This window comes from Neofelis nebulosa, chromosome 8, assembly GCF_028018385.1.
Source record: "Neofelis nebulosa isolate mNeoNeb1 chromosome 8, mNeoNeb1.pri, whole genome shotgun sequence".
Lineage (NCBI taxonomy): Eukaryota > Metazoa > Chordata > Mammalia > Carnivora > Felidae > Neofelis > Neofelis nebulosa.
This window is the reverse complement of record NC_080789.1, coordinates 16,205,563-16,226,307: the sequence shown is the minus strand read 5'-3', so window position 1 is coordinate 16,226,307 and position 20,745 is coordinate 16,205,563. Positions and strand designations below refer to the sequence as shown.

General features: G+C 44.3%; 1 protein-coding gene across 2 annotated transcripts in view; it reads left to right on the top strand.

The window, feature by feature from the left end:
• The first annotated feature begins 2,469 nt into the window (after positions 1–2,469).
• The window catches only part of TCP11L2 (t-complex 11 like 2), a 42,222-nt gene continuing 23,946 nt past the window's right edge, over positions 2,470–20,745 (top strand). For both annotated transcript variants that reach the window (XM_058741534.1, XM_058741535.1), the window contains exons 1-5: positions 2,470–2,612; positions 11,066–11,250; positions 14,154–14,289; positions 17,893–18,013; positions 19,311–19,531. In XM_058741534.1, the coding sequence (XP_058597517.1) occupies positions 11,094–11,250; positions 14,154–14,289; positions 17,893–18,013; positions 19,311–19,531 (635 nt within the window). In that variant the 5' untranslated portion in view covers positions 2,470–2,612; positions 11,066–11,093. The remainder of the gene's footprint in view (positions 2,613–11,065; positions 11,251–14,153; positions 14,290–17,892; positions 18,014–19,310; positions 19,532–20,745) is intronic.

The following is a 20,745-nucleotide window of genomic DNA, read 5'->3' as shown; positions in this document are numbered from 1 at the left end:
AGCAAGGAGGATTTTCTTCTATGACTGCCTGAACTCTCTGAGCAAGAATGGGAAACAAGGCTCATTTTGAAGGGAACTGCCTAATATTTTATAGTACTATATTTTTTCAAAGTGTCTTTTATGTGCAAGCCAGTATGAGGGCAGCTGGCCAGGTAATTGACCAAAAGGTTTCCAGAGAGCAAGTTATTTAATGTCAAAGTAGCAGTAGATTGTGCTTCCAGGATATTTCCTCTCTGAGCTTGGGTCTCTGATGTTACCCCACCCTTTCTACCTTAAGGTTCTCACCCCATCACATGCCGAAACTTGACTCATCTGCTTTGACAAAAAATTGCTTCCTTGTGGCTTTGAGAATTATGTATTTGAGCTTTAAAATAAGTGCCAAGCCTAGGGTCAGGCAGCTGGTCACCCAGGTAGACTGGACAACTTTCCTGACTCATGCTCACCTGCTCCAAGTTATGTAAAAACACAAAAACAACACTCATCAAGCACCTATCAAGCTAACAAAAGAAGCAAAACCACAATGCGTCATTGTCACAGTGCCCAAAAATTGGGAAAATGTTTTTGGTTAAGCTATTGTGGAGTTTTTAGGGTGGTGATGGCGGTTGTTGAGTAGCGGTTACTATTTGGCAAGAATCGAAATCAGAGGCTTCTGTCATCCTGACTGCTGATTCCAACAAACAATATAAAAATGAGCATGTTCACAAGAATGAATCCATGGGTGGCAACAGCATTCTCTCCTTAATCTCTTGGTTTGTATCAAGTTATATATTTTAGAAGAAGGGAGGAGAGAGTGGCATAAGGAGACACAAATACAAGTTTATAGATATCAGCCAAGTTTGTTCAGAGTGATTTGTCTAATAGTTTCAATAACTAACACTGACTAGACTTACTGTGTACAGCTCTATGCACTTCACATGCTTTATCTTGTTCCATCCTCACCATAACCGGATGAAATAGTTATCATTGTTATCGGTTGACCAAGATCTCATGGGGTAGTTAAGTCAGAGCCAGGGTTGAACCCAAAACAAGTCCATGTTGTAACACCAAATTATTCCATCTAGGATAACTGGCCTTTTTTTTTTTTTTTTTTTACATTTATTTGTTTATTTTTGATGGGGGAGGGGTGGAAGGGCAGACAGAGAGAGAGAGAGAATCCAATCGGTTTGTTTATTTTTGAGTGGGGGGGAGAAAGAGGGAGGAGGGGCAGAGAGAGAGAATCCCAAGCAGGCTCTTTGCTGTCAAAACAGAGCTGGTCCCTGGGCTCAATCTGGTGAGATCATGACCTGAGCCAAAATCAAGAGTCAGACGCTTAGCCGCTTAGCTGACTGAGCAGCCCAGGAGCCCCAAAGATAACTTTCTATCCTCCTTTAAAATGTTGCTTGTCTGGTTCAGTTTTGCCTCCACAATTCGGACATGATTTCAGCACGAAATTGAAATATTTCAGCCTATGCAAAATTCACTGCATGACACTATATCCCAAGCAATGCCAATATTCAGAAGACACAGTGGTTTTTATGGCTGCGGTTGGGGGAATGTTGTTTCTGTACATCCTGAAGCACACCCACAAGAACTAAACAGAGCCCACCCTGGGACTGTTTATTTACATTAACCCTTGTCAAACAGAGAGGTGCTGCCAAGCACTCTAGAGGAAGTGAGATGCTTTATCTTTTGCGTGCACACGAAGTTTACGTCTTCAGAGAGCCTGGGTGGGTGTGACTCCCAAAAGCTAATCTTTCAGTCCAACCATATGCAAATCTGGGCCGGTGTTTATGTGGAGGTGCAGACACAAACGTAGGTGACATGGCTGGTTGCTGACGCGCGTGGGAGCGCACTTGCCCTGTTGTCTATTGGCTTGTGCTGTGCGGAAGGCGTGATGGTGGGCACCCAATCTGGATCGCCCCGTCTAGATGAGGGGTGTTCGGGTAGAAGTTCCACCCCGCGAGGGGTAGCTTGTACCGTTATCCACGCAGGTGAGTCCGGGGGCCAAAACAGTCCTGCGCTTCTCGGGAGGAGCCAAGAGTAGATCAGCGCGCAGCCTCGCCCCGCCCCAACACCCCGCTCCGCCCCGCCCCTGACTCCCCTTCCTAGGCCCCGCCCCCAGCTCCCGACAGCCCCGCCTCCATCTCCGGGAGCTCCCAGCGGCACGGCTGCCCCAGTTCCGTAAACACTTTTCTCCCCGCCCCTAGCAGGTCCCCGGACTGCACCACTTGAAGCCCGTGGGGGGGGCCCGTTTCCTCTGGCATGCAAAACACCGTCAATCCAAGCTCTTCTCGGCCTCTTTCATGCGAACGTGAGGAAAAATGTTCGGTAGTAAATCAAATCTGTCAGAGCTCTGCTATCGGAGCTTGAAGTGACTTGGATTTCCCCCTCTCCCGTGGTCCGTCTTCCCCCTCTCGCTGGTTACACTGCTACGCCTAGGCTGACTCTTCGAAGTCCCTCCCGGCCCTTTAAATACCGCGTGGGGGGGAGGGGGGCGGGGAGGTTGGGGGTTGTTGGACTGGTGAGTGAGTTTTCGAGGTGTTTGAGCGGTGTTCGGTGAGGGGACACCAGAGATCTTTGATCCAGGCTCACTCAGTCGCCTTTCTCCTCCGCCTGTCTCCGCGCCAGACCCGGTGCGTATCCATCCCGGGGGAGGGGGTCGCGGGTTCTGAGGTGCCGGACCCGGGTCGGTGGACGAGGACATCTCGCCACAGGGCAGCCGAGGGCCTCCCCCAACCCACCTCGGAACTCTGTCCTGGGACGCCGGTGCCAGGGGGCGTTAAAGTCCCGCTTCTTGCTCCCCCCCATCTCCTTGTTTGACCTCAAACCGCCATCCCGCGTGGGAGCGGGGAGCGGGTACAGAGTGGCCGCGGCGGGTGTCAGGGTGGCCGCGGGCTTCGGGCCCCGGAGGCTGCGGGGTCGCGGCCGCTTGGCCGCCGTTTACAACCTGCTGGATCCGTGCCAGCGACCGCGCTGCGAACAGCTTTCCACCATCCGGGCCCCGGGAAGGTGCCCGCCTCGCCTGCGACCCCCTGCCCATCTGGGGTGGGCGAGCCGGGCCGCGGTGGGGGCTGGGCGCGGCTCGAAGCGTGTGTTTGGGGTTTGTTGCCGGGGTTTCCCAGGCACTCTGCTCGGCCTCCGCCGTCCCCTCCCCCAAGGGTTTGTTTTGACAGGAAGCGTGCTGCTGGAGGGGAGGGGGGGCTGGAGGATTGGCCTGGGGGTGTGCAGACTCCTGGGGCGTCCCTCTACGGTCAGTTGGGGGAAGAGGCGGGAGATGCCAGTCGGGCCCGGGCTCGAACCCCTGGCCTCTCGGGGATGGCTTGTGCTTCCCCAAACTGCTCCTCTGGGTGGCTCCATGGGGTGGGTGGACGGACAGCGCAGATTGGAGGTGGCACGTGGACGAGCATGGTTACGTGTTTTCGTTAGTATTTGGAAAAGCTGTTCCATTAAAGGAGCGATTTCACAATGATCTAAAGTTTCTTTTTAAAATAAAAGTATTCAAATGCAAAAATCTAGTCAACATAGCAGTGATTGACAAGTTAGGGTAGAAATGTGGAAACAGGCGTCAGCAGTGGTACCCAAATGACTGAAGTTTGGGAAATAATTATCTTAGGTGGTTGTTCTGTTACATTAACCTTGAGAAACCAGACAAGTTGTCCTTGTCCCCATTGGGCCCCTCAGCCCCCAAGATCCCTATGGGCCCCATGGTCTCCAGCCCAGCCAGAGACCTTGCTCTTTGCTACCATAACCAGGTTATCGCTGTGGTTCCCACTTTAGGAGGCTCCGTGCCTGCCTTTTCCTCTTGCCTCCAGGGATTTCATCCATCATTCTGGCAGCCGGTGGAGGTTGCCTCACATGCAGTGGCCCAGGGCTGAAGATACCCAGTCACATGTGGAAGCAGCTTCAATGCCATTTTGTGAGGGGTTGGGGCCCCCAGAGGAGGAAGCACAGGTACTAAAACAGACCAGCCAGGGGTGTGAGGAAAAGTGTTTCCAAGTGTGAAAAGTGCCTAGAAATCCTTTCCCCTGATGCTGTCATGTTATGTGTTTCGTGAACATCTGTTTTCTTAGACAATGACTGGCTTGTTGGCTTTTATCTAGCTCTTTGTTGGCTCTAATTTGATGAAGACCAGCATTCTGTAGCTGAATGGAGCAGGAACCTATCTCTCTGCTCTGTGGTTTATGCCTTGCTGCATATGAATAACTTTTTAGCGCTGCTGGCTGGGCCTGGTTCTAAAGCAGCATTTTGCAGAAGGTGGAGATGTTCCATACCATCTACAATTTTTTTTTTTTCCTTCAGAGCCCAGTCTTATTCCTCTGACTCCTTGCCCTTTACTACACATATGTGAATGCTTGTCTTTGCGTGTGACCTTGATCTGGTCTTCAAGGATGACATCCACTAGATAGTTCGTGAAATTTCTCATTTCCACCACCCAATCTTAACCGGATGGTCTCCATTCCTCATACAGGGCATTGTTGGAAAATCTGTGTAGTTCACCTCAAAATGTTTTTGATACCAGTCGTAAGCAGTGAAGACTTCTGATGATATTTGAGTTTTAACTAGGGATTTTGCAGTGCTTAAAGAACGGCTCCCTGATAGAGGATTTTCCTTTACTCTAGTGGGGTGGTTGAGAATTGTTTTGGATAATAGACTCTTTCAGTGATGCCCTTCATGGTATAGCACTTTGAGCAGCCACCCCGGGGTAAGGTCAGCTCGTTACCACATATGTAAGTGTCCACGTGGTGTTGGGTAGATCGATTTGGCAGACTGAGAATGGAAAGAATGAACAACACACTACATTTTCTCCAGCCATCCTAGAGTGGTAGAAGCATGGGCTTTAGGGATCCATGGCCTCGATTAGAGTTGTGCCTCTGCCACTGTTGTGACCCCTAAAGCAAGTAATTTAACTTCTCTGAGCCTCAAGTTCTTATATATAAAATAGGGATAATAGCAGTACCTTAGCTAGCAAGGTTATAATGATTCAAGGAGATAAAACACTTCAAATGCTTATGGGGGCTGGGACATAATAAGCACACAATAGCTATTAGCTCTGATTGTTATTATTTGTTATCAATGAGCATTAAGAGCATGGAAAGACACGATGTAAACATTGCTTTAAGCTCTGGAACTGTAAGTCTCTGCTGGTTTGAATTATTGGTGCCTGGAAAATGTGTTTGGAATTGGAAAGGGGAGACGGCCCTTCCTGTAAGCAGCTTAAAATTTAGTGGGGAGCCAGTTATGTAAACAGCAACTATAGTACTTTAAGTGACTGCATAATGGGAATATGAGCAATGTGAGTGAGGCACGAGAGAAGGAAAACCTAAGTGGTAATATGAATAGGAGTGTGGCCTAATTTGTTCATCAATGATATTGATGAACTTGATCAATATCATTGATATTGATCTCCCCCTCTATCCCAGGAAGTGTTCCTAGCTCTAGCTGGCTGATTTAGATGGAGTGGGGATATCAGGGAAGGTCACTTTGAAGTTGTAACATTTAATTTCAAATCTGAATGACAACAAGGAGCCAATCACGTGGAGATCGGGGAGAACATGCTGGGGCGGGGCATGGGGGGCACGGGATGCGGAGAGACTCTAGCAGGTGCAAATGTTCCAGAATGGGGAGTTTGGCAGGTCTGAGGAACCTGAAGAAAGCCATTGTGTCTGTAGCAGGAAGGGTTAGGGGGAGAGTGATACAGGATGAGGCGGGTAGAGGCCAGATCACAGAGGAATATAAACCATTGCCAGGAAACTTCTTAAGAAAAGGGAAACCACCTGGAGATGAGCTCTTAAAAGGGATGATTTATTTTGCCTCTTCTGAAGGGCTCTGGCCTATTTCCTGTTTCATTCTCTAGGCACTGTTCCAGAAGGACATTGGGACAAGTCTGTCTAGAAGGGCTTTTGTAATAGAGTGGTATCTAAGCTATCCCAGCGGTGGGAACAATCAAGATCTAAAAACTGCAGGAGCCCAGACTGTTCTGAATTAGACTTGAAATTTTGGTTTAGTACTTCTCTTTTAATTTTCCGCTTGGAAATAATTTCAGACTTGCAGAAAAAGTTGTAAGAACTGTACAAAGAACTCCCTATCGTCTACCTTTTACTCATAATCACCTGTTAACATTTTGCTGCAGTGCTTTATTGTTTTCTCTTTTTCTCTCTCGTTAAATTAGTTGAGAGAAAGTTGCAAACATCATGGCCTTTAATTCCTAAATATATAAGCACAGTACATGTATCAACTTTAGTAAATTAACATTGTTACACAGACAGTAGGTTCAGGTATTGTCACCTGCTGTCATTTGACCCAGTAATAGCATTTTTTTTCCCTCTGGTACAGGATCCAGTCTGGGATCATCTGTTACACTCAATTGTCAAGTCTCTTTTCATCCGGAACATGTCCTCAGCCTTTCTTTGTTTTTATGACATTGACATGTTTGGAAATCATAATCTCTTCTAGTGGTAATAAAATAATAGTTGGCTGTCAAGCACTTACTAGGAGCTCAAGTACTTGACATAGACTATTTCAGTTCATCTTCACAACAATTCTACGAGGCAGATGTATTAATATCCCCATTTTGCAAATGGCAAACCGGAGTTCCCTCTCTCCAGTCAGTAAATATCACGAATCAGGATCAAGAACCCAGTCCACCTGACTCCAGAGCCAGTGTTTTTGCCTCTTGGACGTGGACATTTGCGTTGTCACTGGTGGATCTTTATAATCCTGAACCCATGCAGGACCGTTTGCAGATGAGTCTGCTACAAAAAGGAAATAAAGAAGTGAAGTTGGTAGTGTGGACACAGGCTAAGGAATCAACCCATTTCGCCTCCATCTGTGGTGGGACATAGGACGATCCCCTTCAGGTTCTTGCACCATTTCCCTCCTCTCTAAAATGTCAGTGGTCATATTGCCATTCATTCAACAACAAATGTTTAAGTGTCTGCTGCATCCCAGTCATTGGTCTCGGAAGGCATTCCATAATATTGAATTTATTATTATTAAATGAAGAACAGTGCAATGAAAAATGTGATTATTCTCCTTGATGGTGACCCACTATAGTATTGGAGGCTGTGCTTGGAGTTGTACGCTGCTTTCACCTTTGACTTTACCTTTGGCCAGTAAGTAAATCCTCCAGGTAGGATGAGAAGTGGTGTTTCTGAAAAGCTGTGTGGTTTGCTTGTAATTCCCAGTGGTGAAGTTTAAGTAGATCTAAGTTTGTCGGTATGAGAAGCCTTACCTCTCTTAAAGAAATAGACTGGTTTTATTATCACTGTTGTAAGAATCCAAAATAGTTTTTAAAGCAGTCTAATTACCCTCAAGGCCTTTTGAGTCAAGTAGCTTTGTCCCCAGATGACTTATATGGAAACCCGAGACCAAGAAAAGTAAAAACAGATGTGAAGGAACTTGCAGAAGACCATTTACACTGGGATGGGCCATTTGCTTTTAGCTTTTGTATTTCAGACAAGCGCAAAAGTTCTGTCCTGGGTTAACTAGCAGTGTTATTTTATCATCATGGGATAAAACAGTTCTCCCCTCTAGAGTAGTTTTTAATGCCTGAAATGATGATGATAGTAACAAGAAAAAATGCAAATAATGCTAATAATAGTCATCATCTGTATCCAGTTTTCTCTGTGTCAGCCACTGTTCCAAGCACTCTACATATACTGACTAAATGAAGTCTCACACTTGCCCTATGCATTGGGTGTTATTAGTATGCCTTAAGAAAACAGCAGTTTCCTTATAGAATAATAATGGGCATTTGGGCTTCAAAGAAAAGCTTCTCCTTGGATGCACTAAAGCCCATTTGTGCTGTGGAGGCTTCTGCCAACCAAACAAGAGTTTCTAAGCATTTTGAAGCTTTTATTTTATGTTTTCTGTTGCATCCCCTGTGCCAGAAACTCTACTTCCAGTGAATTGTTGGAAGGAAGCATAGTTGCGCATTAAGTATGTCTGCTGTAAGCACATTTAATGTCTCAGAACTTCCAGTGAAGCCTCATGGAACTCTGGGTTTATAGCATTTTAGCAATTCCTAGTTGAAAGGGACCTTACAGCCAGCCCAACCTGCTCAGAAAAATGAGGTGAAGAGAGCCGATGCGATGTGCATAAAGTCACACAGCAAATTAATGACAGACCCAAGCCTCAGACTCTAGACTTATAACTCCTAGCCTACATCTTTTTATTTTTGAACCTTTGTACTTTGCTGCCTTGTTAAACACAATTAAGGAACCTACAAAGTGTGCTGTTCGGCTGGAGTAGAAAAATGAAATGGACAGTTATAACTATTAACCTAGTTCATAAATTCCAACGGATGAAAGCTTTTATTCACCTTTACTTGGAAAAACAGCCAAAGTGAAGGAAAATTAAGAGTAGAGCATACAGAGCACAGTTGTTATAGTGGAATTACTGCAAAAAATAATAAGACGGAAACCAAGTTTAAGATCAATAAGAGCGTGGCCAGGACCAGGGAATATTGAGTCTTACACCTACTAAAGAAAGTTTAGGTGGTAGGTTCCCTGTTCCAATGCTTGAACTTTCACAGTACAAGGCCTGCAAGTGTGTGATATCAGTTTGCGAATGTTCTGGTTGAAGCTGTACCAAATGGGATTCAATGATTCTGATTCAGCTGACACCAAGTGAATACTTGTCACGTACTTGACACTGGCGATGGACAAGACACAGGCCCTGCCTTATTAAGGAGAGTCAGAAGTAGCCATGGGAGGAAAATAACTGTACAAGGGACTCGACTCTGTGGTGGAGATACGGGACGTGTGTTGCAGATGTACAAAGAAGAGTGTCTGTCATTCACTCTGGCCAGAGGGTAAAGGCTTCCTGAGGAAGGTAGCATTTTCAAGAAATGCCATCAGTGAGACATAAAATGTTGGCAGAGAGAGAGAGAGAGAAATCTAGAGGAAAGGGCAAGTATTCCATTTAGGATTGGGGTTTGGTGGCAGTGGAAGAGTTAGGGCAGATCCCTTTCTTCTGTCCTCTATTCCCTTCCCCCCAGCAGATGGGAATTAAAGCTCAAATAGAAATGGGGCACCTGGGTGGTTGGTCAGGCAGCCGACTTCTGCTCAGGTTATGGTCTCACAGTTTGTGAGCTCGAGCCCTGCATTGGGTTCTCCACTCTCAGCACAGACCCTGCTTTGGATCCTTTCTCCTTCTCTCTCTGCCCCTTCTCTCTCTCTCTCTCTCTCTCTCTCTCTCTCTCTCTCCTCTCCTCTCCTCTCCTCTCCTCTCCTCTCCTCTCCGTCAAAAATAAACATTAAAAAAACAAAAAACTCAAGTAGAATCTAGCTTGCCTGTGGTAAAGGAGGTTATTTCCCCACTGGAGTTGCAAGGGTCCAGGTTATCTTATAGCCTGTGTTTGTGGTAGTTGGTGTTGGGACCCTAGGATAAGGCAACTATCTCTACATGGTAGCTTCCTGGCGGCTTCACTCAACTCCTGGCACAGTCAGCCTCCAATTAGCGCTTTTCTGTTTGTGAAAATGATGGGCTGAGCAAGGGCACACTTTTACAACTGGCAGGACTGAAGAAAGTTGTTTAAGGGAGGCCAGGGGCAAATGCCCTTGGGCATTTGACCTTTTAATAAGTCCCTCTCAGGTTCATCCTTGTCTCTGTTACCACACACGGGATTAAAAAAATGGCACCATGTCTCTCAACAAAGGCTAGATTCCCCCATAGTCCCATGCGGCCTCTCCTTGTGCTTCAGCAATGCCTTGTTTCCCCTTTTCTCACGTTCTGGCCTCTGGCACACACAGTTGTAGGTGACTGGACTTCAGAGACAGAGGAGTAGGACCTTGTCTCTTCCATTCACTGTTACCTTTCCCTGTGCTGCTACACAGTGTGCACTCAATATATATAAGGAATCATTTGAAGAAACTGCTCAGGATTTCCAGACATACTATGTGCAGCCGTGGTTTCAAGTTCTTGCGGCTTTCAAAGCTCTGTATAACTCGTTGCCTGGGCTGGTTCAGATTTAAAGAGACTCAGTGAATCCTTACTATCATTATTGTCTATTCAGGATTTGAGGTGCCTTCCTCCTCGGGCCCAAGTTTCCTCTCTGTTTCAGCTAACTCCACACATATCAGAGTCAGTGCCTGCTGGGCTTTAGTTGAGCCTCCTGGGCTTAGGCCAGGGTATCCCATGTGCCCAGGATCCCCTTTCTAGAGGGTGACTGGGCCCAAGTGCCCTGCCTTTGTCTGGGAGGCAATCTGATGTTCCAGAACAGCACTGGATGTAGATAGAGTCAAGGGACTGGTTTTACGGCATGGTAAGTCCCCTTGTCCCAAAGTCTGTTCCACCGACCTGTGAATCAGGATCTTTGATGCCTGTTTGTTCATGGGTGGTAGTGGGTCCTTAGTCGGCTGTCAAATGCAGACCCGGGGTCAGGCTTTAGTCTTTATATGATGGCAGTCCATGGGAAAATGGAGAACGTGCAGACTTGCCAGCCAGAGATTTTAATTAGTCTTCTCCCTTCCCCAAGGGGCTCATAAGGAACCAAAGAGGCTGATTTCAAAACTATTTTATTTAAAACAAAGCCAAAGGAACAGTAAGAATAGCTACAATTTGAGTGCCATGCTAAGTACTTTATTAAGATTAATCCTATTTAATCCTCAAGACTGAACCCTATAAATTCAGTCTTTCAGCCCAGTTTTACTCATGAGGTAGGTGGGTAAGTAAGTGACTTTCCCAAGGGCACATGGCAAAAGACAGCACCAGCTTCTAACCTAGGTGGTCTGTCCCCAGTGCCCCATCCTCTCATACTCTTAACTTGCCACCTTTTAGCAACCCAGGAAGAGAGAGATTGTGTGTCTTCTGTACACTTTTAAGGGATCTGTTATTGCTGAGAGCTGCTCCTCATTCACACTGCGTCTCTGTCCTGAGTAAGTTCCCACTCAGGGCTACGGGGTCCCTTTTCTGGAAGGCAGTCTTGGTGGCCTGGCCGGGCTGCTATGGGAAAGGAGAGGTTATCTTCTGGGGCCTTTCCAACACTGTGACACATGTGGGCAAAGCCGTCTATGTTGGAAGAAGCATCCGTGATGCTAGTGGAAGCCCCACAGAGTGTTGACACAGGGTCTGTTTGTCTATGCAGGTGTTATCCCACACTCGCGTGACACAAAATGCCCTTCAATGGTGAGAAGCAATGTGTGGGTGAAGATCAGCCAAGCGATTCAGACTCTTCCCGGTTTTCCGAAAGCATGGCTTCCCTCAGTGACTCTGAGTGCTCCAGGCAGAGTTTTACGAGCGACTCTTCCAGCAAATCCAGCTCTCCTGCTTGTAAGCTGACGGGGAGCAGGGGCTAGGGGTGGCCGAGGGGAGGTGGTTCTAGACATGTGTGCTGGATTTTAAAACTCCTAAATGGGGGCGCCTGGGTGGCTCAGTCGGTTAAGCGTCCGACTTCGGCTCAGGTCATGATCTCGCGGTCCGTGAGTTCGAGCCCCGCGTCAGGCTCTGTGCTGACCGCTCAGAGCCTGGAGCCTGTTTCAGATTCTGTGTCTCCCTCTCTCTCTGACCCTCCCCCATTCATGCTCTGTCTCTCTCTGTCTCAAAAATAAATAAAAATGTTAAAAAAAAATTAAAAAAAAATAAAAATAAATAAATAAATAAATAAATAAAAATAAAACTCCTAAATGAATGAGAGCAAAGTATAGACTCCCCCGGTTTCTAGATGTACCATAATAGCACTGCAAAGGCAGAAGTAAGTAGCCACTAACGTTTACCGCCTAACCATTTTTATTTTCATTACAGTCTCTGATATGCTTTGCTTTGACTATAAATCAGGTCCATAAACCCCACCTGTCTTTTCTCTTAAGCAGTGGAAAGCCACTCCCTCTTGAGATCACTTCTTGGACACATTCAAGGATAAATTCAAATTGGTCTTCTCTAATCATTGCCGATTTAAATGAAAGGAAACATGCCCCAATTCAAGGGTCAGGCAGGAAGTGAAATAATCTAAAGGGTTTCCTACTGATTTCAAAAACTGTTGTGCAAATCACCCCAGAAAAGTAGCCACGAGGAGAATTACTACACCAGGGGCGTAAGAAAGAGTTTAAAAAGTGGCCACAGTGCAGGAGACGTCTTTTTCCCCTTTTGTGTGTGACAGCTATAAAGGTGTGAAAAGCCAGTGTTTTTTCTTTTTCTTTTTTAGCTTTTTAATTGACATCTTGTATAGGAAATGTAACATCTTAAAAGACAAAGCAAATGCAGAAAGAAACAACAACATAATCAAATGCCCACTTCAAAAAGTTTGTTCGGGGCGCCTGGGTGGCGTAGTCGGTTAAGCGTCCGACTTCAGCCAGGTCACGATCTCGCGGTCCGTGAGTTCGAGCCCCGCGTCAGGCTCTGGGCTGATGGCTCGGAGCCTGGAGCCTGTTTCCGATTCTGTGTCTCCCTCTCTCTCTGCCCCTCCCCCGTTCATGCTCTGTCTCTCTCTGTCCCAAAAATAAATTAAAAAACGTTGAAAAAAAAAATTTTTTAAAAAAAAAAAAATTAAAAAAAAAAAAAAAAGTTTGTTCATTTGTGTTTAAATTTGTGCAATCTCATTTTTAAAACATGTGGAAAGTACATGAGTGTAGAGAAAAGAAGATTTTGCCTATATCACCCAAAAGCGACAGCTGGCAGCACTTTGTCACATTCACTTTTCACATTGACACATGTGTATATGTAGGTGTAGACTGTTTTCACTTAGAATTATAATTAAAACGTTTACCTATGAGGATATACTTTTAAGACATTTAGGGGTGCCTGGGTGGCTCAGTTAGTTAAGTGTCTGACTCTTGATCTCTGCTCAGGTCATGATCTCACGGTTCATGGGGTTGAGCCCCATGTCGGGTTCCACATTGAGCTTGGAGACTGCTTAAGATTCTCTCCCTCTGTCCCTCTCCTCTGCTCACTCTCTCTCTCTAAAATTAAAAAAAAAATTGTTTTAAATTTAAAAAATGTAAATTACTTCATCAAATGACTATATAATAAATTTATTTAATCATTGATTTATCATTGGACATTTAGTTAATTTCCTTTTTTTTTTTTTTTGGCTGTTACAAATAGTGCTTTATGGTACATAAAGCCTTTCCAGGAATTCCTTTGGATACAATTGGATTATTGGACCCCAGAGTACAGACATTTTTGAGAAGAATCTTAATGAGCCAGAGAATTGGGAAAAGAATTAACTAGCAGTCACCCAGCTTTCTGTGCTTTTTGTCATTTTTTATATTATATATATGGGGTTGATGCCTCCAACAGGGTACCTAGGCATCTTGATGAGGGACTTTGCTAATTCCATGTATCACCATTTTTTCCTCTTCTTCCCCCTCCTCTTCCTCATGGTCTTCCTCTTCTTCCTCCTTCTCCTCTTCTTTTAGAAATTATTTTAGGTAGCAATATATTGCCAGTCAGTATTGTTTTTTGAGGAAATGATTTTTAAGTAATTGAAGCTAAGAGTTCCAATAGTGATTTTTAAAAGACATGACTTTTTAGAACAATTTTCTAGAATAATCTTTAGAAATAATCAGAATAATTCTTTATTTACTACTTCTGACTGAAAAGTAGATTATCCAGTTTACCAGATTAATTTTATTTTAATCATCTACATTTATTAAGTTCTTACTATGTTCTTCTTTACTAATCACCTCAAGACAGCCCTATGAGGAGATATGTTATACCTAGTGAAGTCGAATGATAACAACCAATTGGTAAAAATTGGAGCCAAACCCAAGCATTATGCTATACCACCTATACTTTTAGAAGTTATAGTTTTAAGAAATCAGTTATTTCATTTTGAATGTGCTTAAATTAATGAGTTATGAATTACAGAATAAAAGTAGTCTTATCAAGTTCCTGCAGAGTACGTGTAATAAATGCAGATATCAATAGGTACTAAAATATAAGGTGATTTAATAAAAGAAAGGTAACTTATAATAGCTTCTATTAATAAGATAGTCTCTAAAACACTTGAGAATTTTTTTATCAATAGAGTAACTGAAACTATCAAAGGAGTTCTTAAATTTTTGAAGTCTTAAGTAGTAAGTAAGCAGAGGAATCTACCCAATTTAGTATGTATTCTTCTTACTTGTAAAACCCTGCATGTGTATGTTGGGATAACTTACACTCTGTCTGCATTCGGAGGCTTCACTGGATGACAACTTTCCCATGACACGAACTGGATTTTGTTTTTCTTTCAGCAACAAGCCCTCCCAGGGTAGTAACATTTGACGAAGTGATGGCTGCAGCAAGGAACTTATCAAACATGACACTTGCTCATGAAATTGCTGTAAATGAGAACTTTCAATTGAAACAAGATGCCCTCCCTGAGAACAGGTAACCCGGAGGCATTTGTGTGTGTAAACTGAGCTGCAGATCCTCACACATACACACACACACATACACACATGTTCACACTGATTCCTAGAAGTCTTGTAAATATCCACTGAGAGTGAACATTGGTTAGTTCTCTAACAAGGTCTTATACTTGTTTTCAAAACCACTCCTCTAGGGTACATGTTACCCATAATTTTAGAACTCAGTGTGTACGTCACTTTCTGTGGAAAGCGTTTCCTGACACTCCTGAGCATACCAGACCACATTAAATCCCCTTCCTAAGGACTCCTGTTGCCCCTTCTGCCTCCCTTTGTTAAGAAGTCTTTATGTTCAGTGTCTGTCTCTCCCATGTGACCAAAACACCATAATGGAAGAACTATATCTATATCGTTTGGGGCTCTATCCCCATTGCCTAGCAGAATGCCTGACATACAGTACGTACTCAAGAAATGTTTGCAGATTGGCTTATTAAAAACTGATATTCAGGTTGTAAAAGCTAAATCAATGTAGCTGAGCTGCCAAAGTGCTAAGAACAGGTGATCCAGAAGCGTCTGGTGGTAGGAATCACAACTACATGGGCACCCCTGGTTAACCTCAGTCCCCGCCCCCTCCCCAAAACCCGGGGACCTTTAGTAAGAGCCACACCCTATATCCTACCTCACCCTCTCTGACTTTGTTGGCTCATAAATCCCCTGGGACAGAGAAGAGAAAAGGCTTGAGGCCATAACTACAGGTAAGTCATCTTTAGAGGCAAAGTTAGCTCATGAATAATGGCATTAAATCTTCAACCTCACAGTATCATTTATAAATCCAGAGGCATTCCTTCTATCAGTTAAGACAACATGTCATATTTGATTCTATTTAGAGGTTTTATGCTGATTTGTTTTAAAGCAGGAAAAATAGGAAACATAACAACTTTCCTTCTTTAAAATCCAGATTGTAGTCCTGCTTCTGAGGACATTATTCATAATAATCACTGATATTTTTTAAGATTACTGGCCAAAATAGGTATATCTGTTTGGTTTTCCATGGTAACTGCATTTCGCCACGATCCTTCATACCAGCTCTACTGCTACACCCCAAGGCCAGGCCACCATCATTGTCTGACCTCTACCCTTTCAGTCCTAATTGGTTGCCCTGTCTCCGTCCTTAGCCCCCCATAGTCCATCCTCTCCATTCACACGGTAGCCAGCGTGATCATTCTGAAGGGTTAATCAGAGAAGGTCATTTCTTTGCTTAAAATCCTTCAGTGGTTTTCTATTACACTTAGAATAAGAAACCCAAACTTCTACAAACCCATATGTTTGGCAGAAAGTATGGCAGCAAGGCTCCACTTCCTGACCACGTCTTTTACTCCTGCCCCTCCTGCCTGCTGCATTTCTGCCAAACTGGCTTCCTTGCTGACCTCGGAGTATACTGGCTTGATCCTGTCCCAGGAACTTTGTCCTTCTTCTTCCTTCTTTTTTAATGTTGTTCCCCTAGATTTGCACTGGCTGCTTTTTTTGTCCTCATTCAAGTCTCAACTGAAAGGTCACTGTGCTAGGGAAGCGTTCTTCAACCTCCTGGTGAAGGCAGCACCCTCTCCATCACTGTGTACCACACTGTCTTACTCTGTCTTCCTCATGGTTCTGAAATTGCCTTATTCATTTTTAATGTGTTTTGTTTTTGTCTTTCTGTCCCTGCTAACAGGTAAGCTTTTTGAGAACAGACAACTTTCTTTTTTACTACAGTAACCGCAGCACCCAAAACAGGGCCTGGCACATATCGGATGTCATATAAACATTTATTGACTGACTAATAAAAATGAATGCTTGAAGTTTACAATGTGGGAGTATTTGTGCTTTAAATTCAAAAGCTGTGAATACAGGCCATAGCAAAAGCAGTTGAGGATCAGGCAGACTCTGGATTTGAATCCTGGCTCTGCTGAGACCATTTCTGAGCCTCACGTTCCCCAAGGACGTGATGGGGACTAAAACGCTTCAAATGCGTGCTCATGGGCATCCAAGCGCCTGGACCATAAGGATTTTGATACTCTGGGAAATAGGAATACCTCTCTCCTTCCTTTTCTGCCTTAGCTGGAAAATGTGAGCAAGGAAAGCAAAATGCAAACTTAGGACAACTAACTTTATTTAAAAATAAAATAGCATGTTATGAGCTGTTGATTTTTCAGATGGCTTTTTACAAATGGCCAAGTTGTTACCTTTTAAAATGTGGCTGACTCTCATATTCTACTAAATATTGTCTTTGGGGGAAAAGACTTGGCAAAATATGTCTGATTTCTGATACTTAGCAAGAATGCTTGTGAATGATTTGATTGATCTCATTCCCCTCCCCCCCCACCCCATCATCCTCCAGAAAATTAAAAAGCTGAAAAATATCTTTCAGCCTTTAGGAAACCTTACATTTAAACTCTGATGTCCCTGCAGGAGCTATAAAGTTATAACTCTTCCTTGGTCGATCCATTCAAGCCACGTACATAAGGCTGGTAAAGTCAAGAGTGAAAGTCCATCCCAGCAGTGTTTGCCTTTCTCATTGTTCTGAAGTTGCTCAGGAGGGTCAACACTAGAAATAGCATTTATGCTGAGTAAATCTAGTCAGGAAACTAGAATAAGTTTTAACATTTAAAGTTGCTGAGTAGAATATAGCATTTGCAGTTATGGAAGCAATTTTAACTCACACTCCTCAGAAAACTGATTTTAATGTCTCATGGCATTATTGTATGTTTAGCTATTTGTACTCTAAAAAGGAAAAATAAGGACATGTGCATAACTATGAAGTTATTAATTCATTTATCATGCCTTCATCAAACACTGTATGCCAGGTACCGTGCTAGGTACAGTGGCAGGTACTTAGAAGAAGTTACGGCCTCTGCCTGGGAGAGATGTGTGCCCTGTAGAGGATGGAGACACCTAAGTAAGTACAGTGCAGGGAAATATGTGATTTTCCTAAAACTGTTGCCAAATGGTGTAGGAGTTCAGTAGGGATGTGTATTTAAATGTGCACCTATGTTAGTGCAGTGACATAAGGAGTGAGGCAAAGTGGCCACCTATTCTATTGTGAGCTCTTCTTGGGAAGGTTCCTATTCCAGCAGTGTGGTCTGGCTGACTGTAAATGGGACATCTAAGCTGCGGTTGGCAGCCTGTCCCATGCATGTCTCCTTGGGGCCAACCTGTTCTATTCCGTGCAATGAAACTTTAGCTGTTGAGGAAAGAGCAACTTTTCCATATCTCAGACCAAAAATCTAGAACACGCCTAAAGATCCAAAGAGCAGCTGGGCAAGTTATGGCATCTCCTTAAGGTACAATTTTAAGACCTTACTGAAAGCTGTAGCAAGAAGGCATTTTTAAAGTCGAGGGGAAACTCCTAGGACAGGATATTAAATGACACAAGTGTATACTATACCTATAGATTATTCTCAACTATATAAAAACATGCATTGAACAAGGGAAATATGTCAAAAGATTAAAATGAGATTATGGGCCATTTTTATTCTCTGGTGTTTTTTTTTTCTTAATTTTGTAAGATTTCTACAATGAGCACATTTCTTTCATAATCAGGAAAAATAGTGCTTATTTTTAAAAACAATTCATTTCCTTCCTGTAGCTTGGCTAGTCGAGTGAAGCACATTGTCCACCAGGCCTTCTGGGACGTCTTGCAGTCAGAACTGAATGCCGAGCCTCCGGAGTATGAACATGCCATCAAACTGTTTGAAGAAATCAGAGAGGCAAGTTGATGTTGTCTGTATTAATTAGTAATTCTTTTCCCCGAAGACTGTTTTTGTGTCCTTCAAAGGGTGCTGGAGATTCTTTTTGGAAAAATGAGTAAGTCCGGTCACTGGAAGGGTGTTTTCCGAAGTGCACTTCCCGGGGCGGGGTGGAGGCAAGGGAACTCCGGCGGTGGAAGGAGCGAGCGCAGGGTGACGCTTAGCACACCGAGTGGTTGGTCACGGCAAGTCAAGAGCACAGACTCAGGAGCTAGAAACCTGGTTTAGCAATGGGTTTAGCAACAGCTTTCCAATCCTTCAGTCTTAGCGTTCTGAGAATTGTAAGAATTAAGTGATAGGGCGGAGTTTTAGTGAACATTCACGAAGCCCTTGCTCTATACCATATGCTAGATTATTCATTTATCGTTACCATAATGCTGTGAGGTAGTTACCACTGTTACTCTTACTGAATAAAAAGGAGCTGAGTTCCCTCACTTGCCCACGGTTACCCAGCTTTGAGGGATGGAGAGGGATTGGAATTGAAGTGCTCGGGCTCAGAGCCCGTCCTCCTAACCATGTGCTGTGTGTGTAAGCACAGTGTCTGCTGTGTGGTGAATACTCAGGATAGGTTGCCTGAGGAATATATAATAAATATCTTATACGTAAAATATACTAACGTAGCCCATGGGGTGTTTCCATCTGCTCTTCTTTAATTTTTTTTTAATGTTTATTTATTTTTGAGAGAGAGAGAAGCAGAGTGCGAGTAGGAGAGGGGCAGAGAGAGAGGGAGGCACAGAATCCGAAGCAGACTCCAGGCTCCAGGTTCCAAGCTGTCAGCACAGAGCCTGATGCAGGGCTCGAACCCACGAGCCGTGAGAGTGAGATCATAACCTGAGCCGAAGTTGGACACTTAACCAAGTGAGCCACCCAGGCGCCCCTCATTTGCTCTTTTTTAAATGGTTCTTTGGAGCCATGATCTGCAACTTATTCCTTCCTTACATGGTTTATTTGTAAACATTTTGAAGTTATTTCAGTAATACTGCTTTCTTGCCAGTTGCTCTCATTCTGGTAGTTTCAGTAACTTCCCATGAGTAGTGGCAAGTTGGAGGGGGGCTTTAATGCAGAAGGTAGAGCTTTCTTTTTAGATTTGAGACACTGGAGTGCTCCTCTGACCCACCACCAGTCAGTGTAGACTTCTGTGGCACCCAGGGCATTAAAATATGGACAAGGAGCTTGGTCTTCTAGACACTGAAATAAAAAATGACAACCCTTATTCACATAAGAATGCTGGTAACTTTTCTTTCCTTTCCCTGTGTAGATTCTCCTTTCTTTTCTGACTCCTGGCGGCAACCGGCTTCGCAATCAGATCTGTGAAGTTTTAGACACAGACCTAATCAGGCAGCAGGCTGAGCATAGTGCTGTTGACATCCAAGGCCTGGCCAACTATGTCATCAGTATCATGGGAAAGCTCTGTGCTCCTGTGCGAGATGACGACATCAGAGAGCTGAAGGCTACCAACGACATCGTGGAGGTGCTGAGGTTAGCACTTTCCCTGCTTGCATTTTCTTTCTTTTTGTTTGTTTGTTTATTTGTTTATTTATTTTTGAGAGAGCGAGCACAAGACGGGGAGAGAGAGGGGGAGACAGAGAATCCAAAGCAGGCTCCAGGCTCCGAGCTGTCAACGCAGAGCCCAACCCAGGGCTTGAACCCACAAACTGTGAGATCATGTCCTGAGCCTAAGTCAGACGCTTAACCGATTGAGCCAGACAGGTGCTCACGGCTTGCATTTTCTGAGAGTACCTTTCAGTTCATTCAAAAGGGAAGTGTGGGAATTGAGGAACACAGAATAATTTCTGGTCTTCCAAAGGAATCCTTGACCCTAGAAGAAACCAGAGAAGCAAGGAGCAAGTCAGTCATTTGCCCTGAACATAGAATTTTCAGATAGAATGACCTAACAAAGTTGTTAGTTGGTGTGTGGGGGGGCCCTGGAGATGCAGTGAGGAAAAAGACAGATACAGTCTCTGACCAGGGAGTTTACAGTCCAATGGGAAAACAGACCTCGGACAAGGAATTGCAATTGTGGTAAGTGCTATGGGAGGGGATGTACAGGGGATTAACAGAGCTTCTAGCAGAGGGACCTAATCCAGTCAAGGATCTAGGAAGAGGTCTTTATGAGTTAGGGTAATGGTAGCTGCTATGACACATAACCCCTGAACTCTTGGTGATTTAACCAGTATAAGTTTCTCATGTCACAGTCTGAAGCAGGGGTTCTTGGTCAGGCAGCTTTCCACATGTTATTTGGGGACTCAGGTTCCTTCTATCCTTGATCCCACTGTTGCCCAAGGCCCTTGGAGTCCTGTACATTCAGCTAGTGAATGGGAAAGAGATCGGGGAAGGCATACCCAGTGTTCAACCTCTTCAGCCCAGAAGAGACAGATTCCACTGACTGTAACCAGTCCTGTGGTCCCACCTAGTTTGAAGGAGGCCTGGGAAACGTGGTTGCTGTCTGGAAATACATTTCCCTAGCCACAAATATATACTGTGGAAAAAGAGCACAGACCTTTGGTGGTCACCTAACCATTTCTGCCACTGCTTCCCTGAGGAAATGAGGTATACTTTAAAATTGTAAGGGTCTAATTCTGGCTGTATAAACAATAACTTCTTTGTGATCCCAGAGGAAAGAGGAGTCTATAATAGTTTTCACCAATGAGAGGAACTCCCCCCACCCCCGCCTTTTTTTTTTTTTTTTTTTT